General features: G+C 40.4%; 1 protein-coding gene across 1 annotated transcript in view; it reads right to left on the bottom strand.

The window, feature by feature from the left end:
• LOC126176932 (telomere-associated protein RIF1-like) overlaps nt 1-17,945 on the bottom strand; it is a 97,981-nt gene that overhangs the window by 59,611 nt on the left and 20,425 nt on the right. The window contains exon 4 of the mRNA XM_049924123.1: nt 10,355-10,490. Coding sequence (XP_049780080.1) covers nt 10,355-10,490 — 136 coding nt within the window. The remainder of the gene's footprint in view (nt 1-10,354; nt 10,491-17,945) is intronic.

The following is a 17,945-nucleotide window of genomic DNA, read 5'->3' as shown; positions in this document are numbered from 1 at the left end:
TTTGAACTGCTGCACAATTACACATCTGTAATGTAATGGGCTGTCGTATCTTCAGAGGAAGATATGTTCGTGTTTGATATGTAAAGTGTTTGTTTTATTTGATAGCCAAGTAAAATATTGTTACATTGATTGCTCAGAACATGAGGTTCCTGTACAGTATGTGGACTTATTTGTGGTTTGCTATAAAAACATCACCTCTACACCTTGCAAACTTATTTGTTATATGGGATTTGGGTTCCATAGTGCCACACTGCAGATGAGTCCTGTTTCTTTTTCTCTGTATGACATATCTTTTGGTGTTTTCAGACACTAATTCTCTCTCAATGGAGCAGATTTATCACTGTGTTTGAATTGCATTTTCTTTCCAGTTTGCAATAAAATCAATAAATCAGAGGTGTTGCTAGAATTGTTTGCAAATAAATGCATATGATGCTTCTAAGTGCCAGACAGCATGCAGCACTTGTCACATGATTGGCATGCAACTAAAGTATACTTTTATTTCTATATCTAGCACCACCTCTTGTGCAGACGTTATATTCGCTGTCAATATTACGTACGTGCACAACATGAACTTACAGGTTTCGCAAGGGTATTATTTCAGCACTCAACTCACATGTGCTTACAAGTGTCTGCCTAGAGCGTTGGTGGCCTCCACTGGTAACCGCAGCAAATGTGTTAATACCCAAGCGTATTACGATATTTGTGAAATTTCGGACATTTGTGAGAGCCACAATAAACTTTTACTGTTACTGTCAATTGTAGGCTTAAACTTATTTGTGGTATTTTAAAGTTTGAGAACAATAGGCCTATCCTCGTTCAAAACAATCATTCTCCAATTTCACTGTATAATAATGTGAGAAATATGCCATTTTTGAAAATTTTCGGTTGCTTACAAAACTATACAAGTTCTCGGTACGAGTGTTTTGGACACCTGACTTATTTTGTAGCAAATCAGCATTTATGGTTCACAGTTACTGCCAAAGAATAGATCACCCCCTGAATTTCATTGTATATCAATGCAAGGAAATGAGCAGTTTTTGAGAATTTTTAGAAGCTATCACTGTCCTGTGCATAATCTAACTTTTAATTAACTGGCATTTGTGATTTAGTTACTTAGCAGATGTTTCAAGTAATATATTGTATTACATTTATCATAAATTAACTATTTTCACGCTTGCTAATAACTACAATTAACCTCAAAATGTTTCATACAACTAGTAGTTTTTACCATAGGTTTTTGTGTTGTCTTAATACAAACTTCATTTTTGTATTTGCTTCAATTTTTATTGGGAAATACCACCCTTTTTGCTGAACAGATTAAAGGTAACCAGTGGGCTTAATTTAAAATCATCTGTTCACTGTCCTGCAACATGTTGTACCAGCCAAAATGCAGCCCCACTGTGAATGCTGTTCTTGAACACAGAATGTGTTTGCTAGCATTTGTAAGCAGCTGGAAATCACCCTGACTAATGTCGAACAACTGGCAGCTGCTGTGAGTTGTCATGTTGGGAAAGCTCCTGAGAGTCGTGCACCTGTGGTACCAGTACCAAAGGTACCTCAAGTACTACCCACTGCTGTGGATCTTGTTTTCTCTGCAGAAAGTACAGGATCTGTCATTACCTGTTCACTTGACTGCGAATGACATGACATGTCATGTCATGTCATGGAAGATATAGGCGTCCTGTACATGGTGAATGGGGACCATGGACGACTAAAGGTGTTGTACCACCAAGTATGAGGTGCTGTCTTTCACTGAAACTGAAACAGCAGAACTCACTTCACCTGTTTTGGGGAATCCTGTTTAGTCCAGTGTGAAGGACACTCCTGTGAGTATGCAGGCACAATGAATAAAAGAGCTGAAAAGTTCTGCCAGCCACGTGATGACTGTCACTACATTCCTCAATTTTCCACGTCTGCAGGAAAGTAATTTGGACCTGGAGTGTCTCTATATTTCACATTAAAATGGAAACTTTCGGCCTCATCTGCTGTCATGCGCAGTGTAGCAGCAGTGGGGAGTCTGGTGCGTTGCGTGGTACACCCCAGGTGTTACACGCTTCACCCACAGTCCTTGCGGTCGAGACATCTTCGCGGGTACCGGGCGTGGTTGGGCCACCCTCTCTCAAGGGGAGTCGCGGGTTCAACGGCATTCGCGTGGCACAAGGTGCAGGGTCAATGTGGAGGCTGGCCGTGTGGCATCGCCGCTCTGCCTGTGAGTGGACATGTGGCCCCTCCTTCAGCAAGGCCCAAGCAGGCACACTGGGGGAGGGGTTTATTAGTGATTGGGAGTTCCAATGTTAGGTGGGTGATGGAGCCCCTTAGGGAAATAGCAGAAAGGTCGAGGAAGAAGGCCAGTGTTCACTCTGGCTGCTTGCAGGGGGGGGTGGTCATCTGAGTTGTGAAGGAGGCCCTTCCAGCGGCAATAGAGAGCACTGGGTGCACTTGACTGCAAATTGTTGCTCATGTCGGCACCGATGACTCCTGCCGTCTGGGTTCAGAGGTCATCCTCAGTTCGTACAGACGGTTGGCGGAGTTTACGAAGGCGGAAAGCCTCGCTCGTGGGGTGCAACCTGAGCTAACTATTTGTAGTGTTGTTCCCAGAACCTATCACAGTCCTCGGTTTAGAAACGAGTGGAAGGCTTAAACCAGAGGCTCAGACGATTCTGCGAGGATCTGGGGAGCAAATTTCTCGATCTGCGCTATCGGGTGGAGAAATGTAGGGTCCCCCTGAATAGGTCAGGCGTGCACTACACGCAGGAAGCGGATACAAGGGTAGTGGAGTACGTGTGGAGTGCACATGTGGGTTTTTTTAGGTTAGAGAATTCCCTCCCTAGGCCCGACAAGATGCCTCCTGAGACGCGACAAGGTAGTAGTAGGCAAAACGCAACAGGGAATGACAATATTAATGTGGTAATAGTAAACTGCAGGAGCGTCTATAGAAAGGTCCCAGAACTGCTCTCATTAATAAACGGTCACAATGCCCACATAGTACTAGGGACGGAAAGTTGGCTGAAACCAGATGTAAACAGTAATGAAATTCTAAACTTGGATTGGAATGTATACCACAGAGACAGGCTGGACAGTGAAGGGGGAGGTGTGTTTATAGCGATAAAAAGTGCAATAGTATCGAAGGAAATTGACAGAGATCCGAAATGTGAAATAATTTGGGTGAAGGTCACGGTTAAAGCAGGCTCAAACATAGTAATTGGATGTCTCTATAGGCACCCTGGCTCAACAGCTGTTGTGGCAGAACACCTAAAGGAAAATCTGAAAAATATTTCAAGTAGATTTCCCGACCATGTTCTAGTTTTGGGTGGTGATTTTAATTAACCAGGTATAGACTGGGAAACTCAAACGTTTATAACGGGTGGCAAGGACAAAGAATCCATGGAATTTTTTTTAAGTGCATTAGCTGAAAACTACCTTGAGCAGTTAAACAGAGAACCAACTTGTGGCGATAACATATTAAGACTCTCTGGTGATAAACAGACCCGAACTATTTGAAACAATTAATGGAGAACAGGGAATCAGCGACCAAAGCGGCTACAGCATCGGTGATTTCAGCCGTAAATAGAAATATTAAAAAGGGTAGAAAGATTTTTCTGTTTAGCAAAAGTGACAAAAAGCAGATTTCAGAGTACTTGACGGCTCAACACAAAAGTTTCATCTCAAGTACAGATAGTGTTGAGGATCAGTGGACAAAGTTCAAAACCATCGTACAATATGCATTAGACGAGTATGTGCCAAGCAAGATCGCAAGAGATGGAAAACAGCCACCGTGGAACAACAACAGAGTTAGAAAACTGCTACGAAAGCAAAGTGAAATTCACAGCAAACATAAACAAAGCCAAAGCCTTGCAGACAAACAAATATTACACGAAGCGAAATGTAGTGTGAGGAGGGCTATGCGAGAGGCGTTTAATGAATTTGAAAGTAAAGTTCTACGTACTGACTTGGCAGAAAATCCTAAGAAATTTTGGTCTTATGTCAAAGCGGTAGGTGGATCAAAACAAAATGTTCAGACACTCTGTGAACAAAATCTTACTGAAACAGGGGATGACAGACTAAAGGCCAAAATACTAAATGTCTTTTTCCAAAGCTGTTTCACAGAGGAAGACTGCACTGTAGTTCCTTCTCTAGATTGTCGCACAGATGGCAAAATGGTAGATATCGAAATAGATGACAGAGGGATAGCAAAATAATTAAAATCTATCAAAAGAGGAAAGGCCGCTGGACCCAATGGGATACCAGTTCGATATTACACAGAGTACGCGAAGGAACTTGCCCCTCTTCTTGCAGCGGTGTACCGTAGGTCTCTACAAGAGTGTAGCCTTCCAAAAGATTGGAAAAGGGCACAGGTCATTCCCATTTTCAAGGGACGTTGAACAGATGTACAGAACTAAAGACCTATATCTCTAACGTCGATCAGTTGTAGAATTTTGGAACATGTATTATGTTCGAGTATAATGACTTTTCTGGAGACTAAAATCTACTCTGTAGGAATCAGCATGGGTTTCGAAAAAGACGATCATATGAAACCCAACTCCATGAGACTCAGAGGGCCATAGACAGGGTTCCCAGGTAGATGTGTTTCTTGACTTCCGCAAGGCATTTGATACAGTTCCCCACAGTCGTTTAATGAACAAAGTAAGAGCATATGGACTATCAGACCAATTGTGTGATTGGATTGAAGAGTTCCTAGATAACAGAATGCAGCATGTCATTCTCAATGGAGAGAAGTCTTCCGAAGTAAGTGAGATTTCTGGTGTGCCGCAGGAGACTGTCATAGGACTGTTGCTATTCACAATATATATAAATGACGTTGTGGATAACATTGGAAGTTCACTGAATCTTTTTGTGGATGATGCTTTAGCATATCGAGAGGTTGTAACACTGGAAAATTGTACTGAAATGCAGGAGGATCTGCAACGAATTGATGCATGGTGCAGGGAATGGCAATTGAATCTCAATGTAGACAAGTGTAATGTGCTGCGAATACATAGAAATAAAGATCCTTAATCATTTAGCTACAATATAGCAGGTCAGCAACTGGAAGCAGTTGATTCCATAAATTATCTGGGAGTAGGCATTAGGAGTGATTTAAAATGGAATGACCATAGAAAATTAATCGTTGATAAAGCAGATGCCAAACTGAGATTCATTGGAAGAATCCTAAGGAAATGCAGTCCGAAAACAAAGGAAGTAGGTTACATTACACTTGTTCGCCCACTGCTTGAATACTGCTCACCAGTGTGGGATCCATACGGGTGTAATTTCCTGCAAATACATAGAAAGATAGATCCCTTATCATTTAGCTACAAAATAGTAGGTCAGCAACTGGAAGCAGTTAATTCCATAAATTATCTGGGAGTACGCATTAGGAGTGATTTAAAATGAAATGATCATATAAAGTTGATCGTCAGTAAAGCAGATGCCAGACAGATTCATTGGAAGAATCCTAAGGAAATGCAATCCGAAAACAAAGGAAGTAGGTTACAGTACACTTGTTCGCCCATTGCTTGAATACTGCTCAGCGGTGTGGGATCCGTACCTGATAGGGTTAATAGAAGAGATAGAGAAGATCCAACGGAGAGCAGCGCGCTTCGTTACAGGATCATTTAGTAATCGCGAAAGCGTTACGGAGATGATAGATAAACTCCAGTGAAAGACACTATAGGAGAGACGCTCAGTAGCTCGGTACGGGCTTTTGTTAAAGTTTCAAGAACATACCTTCACCGAAGAGTCCAGCAGTATATTGCTCCCTCCTACGTATATCTCGCGAAGAGACCATGAGGATAAAATCAGAGAGATTAGAGCCCACACAGAAGCATACAGACAATCCTTCTTTCCACGAACAACACGAGACTGAAATAGAAGGGAGAACCGATAGAGGTACTCAGGGTACCCTCCGCCACACACCGTCAGGTGGCTTGCGGAGTATGGATGTAGATGTAGATGTAGATGTAGATGTAGACAGAGTTGATAAAGAGAGAGAGAAGATCCAATGGAGAGCAGCGCGCTTCGTTACAGGATCATTTAGTAATCGCGAAAGCGTTATGGAGATGATAGATAAACTCCAGTGGAAGACTCTGCAGGAGAGACGCTCAGTAGCTCGGTACGGGCTTTTGTTGAAGTTTTGAGCACATATCTTCACAGAGGAGTCAGGCAGTATATTGCTCCCTCCTACATATATCTCGCGAAGAGACCATGAGGATAAAATCAGAGAGATTAGAGCCCACACAGAGGCATACCGACAATCTTTCTTTCCACGAACAATACGAGACTGGAATAGAAGGGAGAACTGATAGAGGTAATCAAGGTACCCTCCGCCACACACCGTCAGGTGGCTTGCAGAGTATGGATATGGATATGGATGTGGATGCAGATGTAGATGTAGAACTGGTCAAGTCGTGACATTGGCTTTTCGTACTGATGGGTGAAGGAATTCACTATTGAATATTTCACCAAAATACTCTTGCCAACATCCCAAAATCAGCTTGCTGTTATGCAGCTGCAACTATTCCTATCTTTTACACACCTGTAGTGTTCTATCTCCTGACCTGCCCTACACTTCGCACAGGTCAGTCTGTGATTCTGTCCTCCTCTTTATTTGTTAGCTGGTTGTATAAACACTGCCAGTGATTTACTTTGGTCTCAGCTACTAATCATTTTGGTAACTGCATGATGGCTTTCTAGTTATGCAGGTTCTTTTTCCACAGACCTTACAATCCCTCCCTGGAAATTTGTTCACTTTCTCAAATTTTCCATTGCCTTTGCTTTTCATGCCTTTTTATGAAAACGAAGTAAACACAATACATAGAGCATTATTTCTATTTATATGCAGTGTGAGTAATGTAAAAATTGAAAAAAGTTTCTGCATAGGGGCTCAACCTCACAACACTGATTATTGGTCTGTAATCTTTCCATTGTACCAACTGCTGCCTGGAAACTACGCTAACATAAACAACTCTTGTCTCACCCAACCCTCACTAAAAACAAAATTTTTTTCTACATGCTTAACCATATGGAGGCCCCATTTCTGTCAATTTCATTTTTGGCCAAGCCCTGTATTATACCATAAATTTGGACAAAATTTGTAATGATGGGTAGGCACTATCCCCTTGTAAATTGTCACCAAAATGTCTTAACATAAGGCATCTTGAGCTTCCACTAAAAAATACTCGAGTTGAAGGTCCAACTTTCACACCAATGAACTGAATCATTCTTATTCTCAGCTGTAAACCAACGTCTGGCCTTAGGGAGAACTTTCTCATGTGGATGATTATTTTGCCTGCCGTATAAAATTATGGAATGTACCCCCCACTTGAAGTCACATCACTTGTATGACATAGTGCCCAAGTACTCAAAGGAGGACACATTATTAACTGCATTATCTTGTTTGATTTAACTAGACGATATCATAATTTTGGTCTTGGAAGGGTTAATAGACAGGCTGAACTCTTCACTGTGCTGAACTAGACAGTTTAACATACAGTGAAGAAAGTTGTAACAACATCAAAAAGTTTATGGTGCATCAAATTTTCAAAATGGAGCTGTATTAATTTTGGTGTAATCTGCTATGATGTCTGCATATCTGAAGATGTGAATGACTCATTATAGCGATCCCTCAGTAATTTCTTGTTGAGATTTCTCTGAAAATTGTCTCAGAATAAACTTCAAACAAAAGAAGAGAGATTGCATAGCCTTGCAAAATAAATTCCATGACAGATATTTCCTGAAGTTCTTTGAGCAGTTTACTGTTTTATCGTGAATTTTTTATGACAAATTTATTCTTTGCATCTTTTGATGTTATAATCTATGCCAAAGACAAAGATTTTATTATTTCTCATAATTTACTATGTTGTTTCTGTCAAACACTACTAAGCTGTTTAAACTTTTTACGCAGGGTGAAATAATCTTTATTTCCCTTGAAAGATATCAGTTTCCTTGGATATGTTCGATATCCACATTTCTCGATCTTTTCCATACTTTATTTGTACATCTATGTAGTATTTTGTTTTATATTTTCTTCTTTCATTTGTAAATCCCAAAATTTCAGATGTCATCCTGTGCTGCCTGTTGTTGTTGCTGCTGCTGTCGTATCCAATATAAATTTTCTGGATTTCAATCATATTATCTTTGACGGTGTGTCAGGTGGACTCCACTTCTGCTGGCCCAGTGGCTTCCATTCCACTTTCGAAAGAAAAGTTCAACGACAAAACCAATTTACTCAAAATGATAGCAGTTAATAACAAAGTATAAACCTAACATAGCAGATGACCACCTTAAAAAGAAAGCTACTAAAAGAGTTACTACGCTCTACGCTCTACCCCCCCCCCCCCCCACAAAAAAAAAAAAAAAAAAAAAAAAAAAAAAAAAAAAAAAAAAAAAAAACACAACCAGAACCCACCACCACACAACCACTTCATTCATAGTTTACAATCTATTCGTTCCCCTTTAGAAATTTCTGGTGTTTACAAAATTGTCTGCGATACCTGCTCTTCTTACTACATAGAATAAACTGGACATGCCTTTACAACCAGATAAAAAGAGCACCTGTTAAGAAAAAATGGCACCAGCCCCAAAAATTCGTCCTTTGCCGACCATCTTCTGATTACAGGTCACGCACCTAAAGCTATTTGTGGTAGCAACATTTTGCACACCAATAAGAAAGGGCGTAGATTAGATATTCTAGAAGAATGAGATATTTTTAAACATCTCTCTAAAAATGATAGCCTCATTCTCAATGAACAGCTGCAGCTATGCAATAAAAATTTCTTCTATGGTATAAAGCTGTTACTTGACATTTGACTTCGGGTCTCCTTACGCAGTTTGCCGAAATGTTCTTTCCCATCTAAGTCATTCTCATAATTTTAATTATTAAATGGTTTTTTGGCCATATTCCATGTAATATTGCTTTCTACAAGCTGTCATTCAGCCTTCTCTGTATTTTTCATAATAACGATTTATGTTTTATATTGTGCTTCTAAGCTCCGATGCAGACAAAATGTTACGTTGTCAAACGAATGTTGATTTTCATTATGTACTGAACATTATTCATTATAATTTTATCTGCTTGCACTTGAATGTGAAGTAGCCTAATTGTGCCTACGGCTACTAGATGGCACACTCATTGCAATGCCATGTTCACCTGGCCGCATTTGTTAATGCGGGCACCTCAGTCTGTTGCATCCTGTGGCCGAACAGATATGAGCAGCCCATATTGGCTCGCCTCATTTATGCTATCTTAAATATTTTGTGACTAAAGCTGTTTTGGTGTGTTAATTATTTTATATGTGACATGTAAGTACTGTTTATGTCTTTTACTGTTAATCAGTACTTACACTCTTTATATAAAAATGTCTTATCCTAAACTCTGTGACTATGTTATAGGCCACTTTAATCGTTTTCAATTCTGATAAAGGCACTCCCAATAGTGTCAAAACCAGGTTAATTAAGTCTGAACTGAGGGCTTATTTCTTGCAATTGTAATTTTAATCTTTTTTTTTTGACGACTTTAATTCTTACTTCTGGGTACTCTAGATTTTTAATGATTACTTGGGTAATTAGTTGAGCACTCATTGTAACGTTTCAAAGTGAAGCATTTTAAAACACAAATTCTACCCAAATATATCTATTAATATTAGCACCATGGTATGTTTTCACAAATATCACATTTGTACCGGTAATGTACGAACAATGTGAAATCAGTATGGTTTCTTATAAAACTTTCTTCATTATTGGTAGCTGATGGCTATGTGTACAATAACCTACGAGGGAATCTGAAGAAAGTTCTGGAAACAAATAGATTATTTTCCACAAAAAACTGCACCAGTTTGTCTCCTCTTAAGTTTCTTTCACAAACACCATATTTGCCTATGATGTTACCTATAGCACCAGACCCTAAGTTTTAAATGTCCCATAAGCAGAAAAACTGTCCATGAACCTTTGAACTGTGAAATATATGTAACTTATTTTGCTCAGAGTGAGATGTCCAACACTAAGCATCTAAGGAATAATTCTAATGGAACATTTGAATAGATAGATACAAAAATCACCACTGAAATGATTTGCTACTTTCTTAGAGGAAAGAAAATTTCTCATTGTGAAACACAGACTAAGTACATCACTATAGAATTTACAAACAAGGTAAAGCAAAAGAACATACAGTCACTAGACAAATGACTGTTCAGTGTAATATATTTTTCTGGAGAACTCCATTTAGCAGTGTAAAATTTCTCATTTAACATTTCACTTAGTTCTGTACTCAAAAGTTTGTTGGATTACTGTGCAACACACACACACACACACACACACACACACACACACACACGAGAGAGAGAGGCATAGTGCATACCTTTTTTGGTGACACGTCATCTTTTTGTACTTCTTCATCAGAAACAGATTTTCTCTTAAGACAACCAGACTCAGTCTTTGAATTAGTTTCTGGTAGTTCAACCTCTTTCTGGTCTTTTGAGTATTCTTTGTACCATCTGAAAACATCAGTACCCAAAACTAAGATTTTACTGCATAAATACATCAACATTCATTTGCTTTCCAGATACTTTGAGTAGTTCCACAACAATACTAAACATTGAAGAGGTTCACAAACACTATCTGTAACCAGTACAACCAACAAAAACAAACAACATTTTACAAGGCTGAGTCATTAAGTTTTAATTATCACATCGGGGGAAAAAAAACCTGTTTTGTTTGTTTGCAGGAAGGTATACATCAGCAGCCCTTATAATTTTAAATGCCCGTGCCACACTGCCATAGCACACCACCAGAGAGGACAAAACAAAATAGTGTAGTCCATCAGGTAATATGGTGTCAGTGTGTTGGTTTGTCCCACTTTTAATTCCTTAGTGATAGGGCATATCATCGTTCTTATGGTGAGGGGTGCTGATGAGGGGACACACTGGCAAGTCCTCATCAGCACCCTCCACCAATCAGAATGTAGGTGAGAATCATGCAGGATGCTGGGGATGGGGAACTCGAGAGTCGGGGAGTGTGTGTGTGTGTGTGTGTGTGTGTGTGTGTGTGTGTGTGTGTGGGGGGGGGGGGGGGGGGGGCACGCTACACTCTCCTGGATCCTGCCTCTGGTCGACCAACACACTCTCCACTCCTGCCCTCTGGGGCTTACCCTTTAGATTCCTGGCTGTATGGCCTCTTCAAATGGGCTGGTGCGTTTCCCCAGGCAAACCAAATTACCTGTATGCCCTTTATTTGAATAAATCCGTGTGATTTTACCAGTGAATCTTCTGCATTTTTCAATTCAATACAAATCACATTTACTCAGGGCTCACACTCCTTTGTCATTCTCAGGCCATCATGCACAAAATGGTGTTGCTATCAGGACAGCAGCTACCTTATAGTCGGTTCCTACTTCCAACTGTGTGGTAGTCATGATTGGAATCCTTGACTTGCTACCCAGGCCAGCAAAACAAGACCTGTGGATACGTATTTCATCCAGGCCACTCGGTAGATGCTTTAGTGCCGACTGCTAGCTGTGTGTGCATGTGCTGAGTGTGCACATTAGCTGCATGGTGTTACTGATGGCTGTGAGTCCATGTACAGCCACTCGCTAATTACTTCTCAACATGCTGTCTGTCGCTGTCTCTCTGCTACCCAATGCCGGTCTGGGCTTGGTGCCTCCACCCTCTATTTCTGTAGCAGTGGTGAGGGTTTGGGGGTCATCTCTTTCTCACAGACACTGTTGCTTGCCGAGGGTCCTGCTCCATGACAATGCACTGCCACCTCCAAATCACCGTAATGTGAGTGTCGCTAACTATACTTCACTCACAACCATAGAGTTTCCACATCAGCATAGCAGGACCACAGTTTGGGGATTGTCCTCCTAGAGACCAAGAGTTTTACTTTCCATTTTTTGTAACTGTCATTGTTAAACAGTTGGCCCATCTGATTTGTAAGTGTCTCCAAAACAACCCTCAAGAAAGTGACCCTAAAAGCTGTAGCAACAATCCTGTCAAAGCCTTACAGCCATTGACCAGCAGAGGCAGAAATGAGTGCAGTCCACCATTTTTAAATACAAGGCTGGTGCTCAAACTGTTTCAGAGAAATCCAGAGAAGCTGTTAATACTGCTACTTCACTGTGTGCTATTGTAAACAATTATCCCACAGTTAGCTTTATTCTGAGAAAACTAGGGCAAATGTGAAGACATTTTTTGCAAAATGTGAACACATTTTTGCAAAATGTCACCTTTGTGAGTGGTTAAAAGGGTTTTTATTGAATGTGGTCAAACTTATATTGTCCACGTGTGCCCACATGTCAGGCCTGTCAACATGTTGTGGAATGCTGGAAGATTTGACACCCTGTCTAGAGGATAGCAGTGCGCTATTCAGGTAATTGCAGGAGCAGTCACTACTGTGACAACTTGTCCACGTTCTGGCAGAAGCAGGAGAAGAATTCAACGTTTGATGACAGGATTCATGCGATCTCTTCACACTCATAATTTAAAGAGAGATGTGATGCAAAATGAGTTTTTATTATGAGCAGCAGAGAAGGATGCAACACACATCTTCATTAGAGGATTTGGTCCCCAGAATGGTGGAGAAGTAAAATTAGTGTTTACCTTTTCGCTGCATGAAGCGATCTGCCTAGAAGGGTTACGTGAGGAGAGAGAAAACTATTTCGCACCCTTGCGTAATAGCAAATTGTGGTGTGTGGAAGGTGTGAAGAAACAAGCATCAAAGTGTTCGGCCCAATATTCCCCTATCTGGCAACAGGTAGAACCCTTGGTATGTACTATCTTCAAATGAAACAGAATAGGGAACACTGGCCATAATAACGCGAGGAGGTATGGATTTCATTTGTGAAATGATCGGTAGGGGTAGGGGGTTGGTGTGGGGTGTAGGCATAACCCCATGAAGAACCATCGACCTGTTAGTTTCTGTGTGGAGCAAGCAATGCCAACTATAACTATAAATGGTACCACGCAAGGGGAAACAATCAGGATATTAGTAGATACAGGAGCCCAGATGAGCCTAGTGGTTTTTACTCCCTGAGATGAGTGGAGTGTGAAACGTGTCCATAGTTTGGGTACTGAAATAATTTGGCCGTTAGGAGCTTGTAATGTTGAATCAGAGCTTGATGTAAATAAATATAGTTTTGAAATGGAAGTTGTCACAAAGCAGGATTGCGAGTTTGATGTTATCCTGAAAGTGAGTTTCTGCGCCAGTTCAGGGCGTGATAGATTACCAATCGCTGTCAAATTCGTTGGCGAGGAATTCCTGGGAAAAGCACCATTCCATGAATCTGTGTATTTTGGTGTTGAAGGCAGTCATCTCTGCAACATCAAGCACTGGCACCAACAGAATTCATCAGGTAACAATCAAAACGAGTGACCTTAGTGAAAGTTCATTTCTAGTTTAGCTGCAGGGCCAGAACGAAATTCTAGATTGACTCCAAGAGCATGTTAAGAGAAGCCTTTGTAATGCCAAACTTCAAAATGGAAGAATTAGTGTTCTCGAGTGCCTAGATAATTTGTTTGAGGGAAGTGATGATACCCCAAGGGGTAACACTAGCCAGTATGCAAAGTCTAAGTGGTGGGGAGGTATCACACACAAAAGCAGATGTGTCTGACGTAAGGAAGTAAGACTTTTTATCTGTATAAAAAAATACATTATTACCCCTTGAGAACAGAATCAAGAGAAAAGTCGTCACACCTGACTGAGCCCGAGCAAAGTTTGTTGTATCCAGGTTTTGAAAAAAATTTGCATGCCTATTTGAAGAGAAATTAATTGTCCGCTACTGATGTAGTTCATCACAAAATCCTGACTGGGGATGCCAGGTCAATATTGTGGGACCTATACCAAATCCTGCACTAGCTACAGTTTGTTGTGGAAGAAACAATCCAGCAACAAATCGATAAAGGAATCATTCAGCTGTTTTCCAGCATCTGGGCTTCGCCAACAGTAGTCATATCAATGGCAAGAAGAACTATTGCCTAGTGTAGACAGGAGAGCTGTAAACAAGGTCACTACCTCTGACACTCTGCCCTTGCCACAAATTAATGAAAACCAAAACATATTACAAAACTTCAAATTTGTCACTACCCTAAACAAGAAATCTGGATATCACTAAATTCCAATGGCTGCTGAAGAGTGACCAAAAACAGTCTTTCATTGTACCTTCTGGCTTGTGTAAGTTTCCAAAGAGGCCTATTAGCTTAAGAAATGCCTTCACAACATTTCAGAGATTTGCCGATTTATTATTTTGATAGTTGAAACCCATTACTTACTTGGTTTACTTAGATATCACCTAGTGTTCTCTTGAACTATTGAGGAACACATCAAGCAGTTCAGAATTGTACTGGCAAGATTGAAAATGCACACAGAAGTTTGAAGTCAGAAAAAATGTGTCAAGTCAAGGACTCTGGACAAATTATTAGCTCCTCTGGGGTAAACTTTGCTGTTTGGAGTGAATTATTCTACATGTTATTTGTATGGTAGGCAATTCACAGCGGTAACTGACCACACTGCCTTACTCTGGCCATTAAATCTAAAGCACCCCAGCTGTCATTTGACTTATTGGGCACTGAAACTGACTGAAAATTATTATACTGTATCCCATAAACCAGGTAAATTCCACCGAAAAGCTAACACATTATGTAACAAAGTCTTAATATAAACAGAAGAGATACTCATAGAGGAACTGATAGAGGTGCAGTGAAAGGCTTCTGTTTGCCAGTGATAGGCCATGCTTCCAGATTTTGTGACTGCAGATGACGTATTGTTTGAAAGATCACTCTTGGGAATCGGATAGTAATGCGACACAGAGAGTTAAATACTTTCTTGTTTATTGTGCACATGGAGGATATAGCATACTATACCTCATCACCTTGTGAACTCAACCAAAAGGTTCTGAACAATTTCAAATAGTGGCTTTAGATATAATAGGATCATTGCCACGGTCAAAGCAAGAGAATAAAATTTTTCCGTCTATTACTGATCACTTTCCTCAGTACTTGGTGTTAGTACAGATTGCAGACAGGACTGCAGAAACTGTAGCCAAAGCCTATGTGAATCATCTGGTGTTACCACCCGGAAGTCCTAATGCTATCCTAACGAATCAAGTAATGTCTGCTTTGGTTGTTCTAGTATGTAATCTGTTAAGAATCAAGAAGTCAAGAATAATGCCCTTTCAATCTAAAGCCAATGGTCACATTAAAAGCATCCATAAAAATACTGCTGCAACGTTATCCTGACAAGTGAAGAACAAAACCCATTCCAACAGTGAGCATTGTATTTCATATGCCCAATCTGCTTACGACAGCAGAATTTACAAGTCAACATGGCACACCCTCTACGAGGCAGTACAAGGCCACACCACAAGTTCACCCTTTGAAACAAATAAGCTACGACTGGGTGTAGACTTTAAGAAAGTGAAAAACTGGACACACAGACTCAAAATAAAATGGTGCCAAGAACAATGCAATAATACTGAAGCCACAACTAAACAGTTGCAGAGACGGAATAAACTACCAGTTTTACTTCCACATCAGCCAGGCAACGGGTTTTTGCTGTGAAACCCAGCAATTAAGAAAGGGAAAACAAAGAAGTTGTCTCCACTGTTTGAAGGAACTTACCAGATAAGATTACTGGCATCACCTGTTAATGCAGAGATAAAATTAACAGACTAGCGTGGTAGTTCACTTTGACAGGTTGAAACCCTATTATGCGTAAAATGCACCACCCCCACCTACTGTGACTACGGAATGACCCAGAAGACAGGCCTGTTCTGTTAACAGTGCATGAGAAAGAAAGAATTTTCTGCTTCTTCCACAGCCGACATGTAATGTGCACTAAACACCCTATGAGTCCAGTCACAAGAGTAGGCATTCCTGACAGTTTCCTTCGTCTTAATTCTTCACGCACTGCCATCTGGCTTTGGTCGCCTATGCCAACTGTCCCACTGTGCTGCGCTTGCGCTGTACACTGCAACGCTGCCATTTTCAGTCTCCTGTCTTTCTATTTTTAGTAATGAGTGATATGACCTTATCAAATGTTTTGCTGTGTCCTGCTGTGGGTCAAATGGCTCTGAGCACTATAGGACTTAACATCTATGGTCATCAGTCCCCTGTCCTGCTGTGACCCACTGCCAGTTACAGTATATTACCTGCCTGTGCTTATTTTTATGCCTCGCTGCTGCTGCACCCCATTTCATTATTATGATGGAGGTAGCAGGAATAAAGATCGATAGCCCGTCGAGTCAGTCATAGATAATAAAGATGTTGGTAAGTCCTGGAAAATGTAGTAATACATTTGCCATAACCTTCTGTGCGACCATATTTATTTCATGTTCCATAGATCCAGTTAGTGAGTCAATCACAAGGATATGGAACGTGTCAAATTGTACAGGTTTCAATTTAAACTTACAATAAATTCAAGGGCAATTCAATGCCAAATTGCACAGTTAAGTAAGACATACCATACGTTAAGACACGGCACATGTATCATTTACATCTTTATAATTGACATTTCCTGATTTCTGTCATTCATACCTTATGACTGGCTGTTTCCTCGTGTTAAGGGGAGGAAAATCACTCAGAGATTGGTTGACACGAGTGGTGGCAGTGCCTCGTTTTCCTCTTTCAACTTTGGAGCTGCTTTTGCCTTTTTCCCCATCATGGTAGATTATTAATATTAATCATTAGATTTTGAGCCTCCATGCTCGAGCATTTCATTCCTTATATCCTGGTTCTGTGGAATTCTGAGAACTGCTGTGCCCACCTAGTGTTGACGTTACTGCGCGATGCCGACAGATATTGTCTACACACTTGCACATTACACTCACCATTTTACTAGACACAGGTAGGCACATGAATACATGAAAATTCACTTACATTGTCTACACAAAGTCATAATGGACTGTTCCTATTTTGTAGCCATTTCACATACTTATTGTTTTGTTTGTTTTCCTGTTAATGACCAAAAAGTCCATTTTAATACCTGGAGCCATTCCTCACACAAATATTTGTGCCAATAATAAATCCTTCAAATACACTATACAACACTACACCTACAATTTGTCAAGACAGAGCATACAACGATACACTTCCCGTGATGAACTGATTCACTGATACTACAGAGCCAGTACAAGCTTGCACTAGAACGAGATCACCTCAACTATTATTGCCAAAGGAGGGCTGAATCAAACTTTGTAAACCCTTCTACATACAAATGTATCCTCTTGTGAATTGCACAATGTGTTTATCTACACCTGGCTGTAGACCAGTGTTCTCACCATATCACACAAAGTATAATTAAATCACATCCTAGTTACTGCAAGGATGTATTACTTAATTACCATCATCTCTCTATGTATGAAATACCTTCTGCCCCTGCCAATTTTTACAGATGAAGATTCAAATGTCTTTAATTGTTGGTGAGAATGAGAATCCTTAAAGTTGAAACTGTTAACCCTCCCAAATTGTTCTCACAGGAAAACTAATTGTTTGAATTTAATAATCCCTTCTTGGATCTGCAATGAGTATCTACGCACTTCACTGTAATGGAAGCAAAAGTTATTTCCGAGTAATAGGGCAAACTTTGTTCACATCAATAACTGGTACCCCTGGCGACATATGGTGACTTTGATGCTACCTACTTCCACTCTAACCTCAATTATCTTTTGTGCAGCTGCAGCAATTTAGCCACTTGCTACATAAGTTGTTCCACAGTCACAGCCACCATGCAATTTTAACCAGTAGCATGGATCCTCCTTTATGATTAGTATGTAGTTTTAAGAATATCAGGCATTTGTGTAATCTAAAGCAAATAATAGAGATCTACGAGAAAACTTCAAAACGTGTATACCGTATTTACTCGAATCTAAGCCGCATTTTTTTCCCGGTTTTTGTAATCCAAAAAACCGCCTGCGGCTTAGAATCGAGTGCAAAGCAGGCGGAAGTTCTGAAAAATGT

This window comes from Schistocerca cancellata, chromosome 3, assembly GCF_023864275.1.
Source record: "Schistocerca cancellata isolate TAMUIC-IGC-003103 chromosome 3, iqSchCanc2.1, whole genome shotgun sequence".
In the NCBI taxonomy this organism is placed as follows: Eukaryota; Metazoa; Arthropoda; class Insecta; order Orthoptera; family Acrididae; genus Schistocerca; species Schistocerca cancellata.
This window is presented reverse-complemented; position numbering and strand designations above follow the sequence as displayed.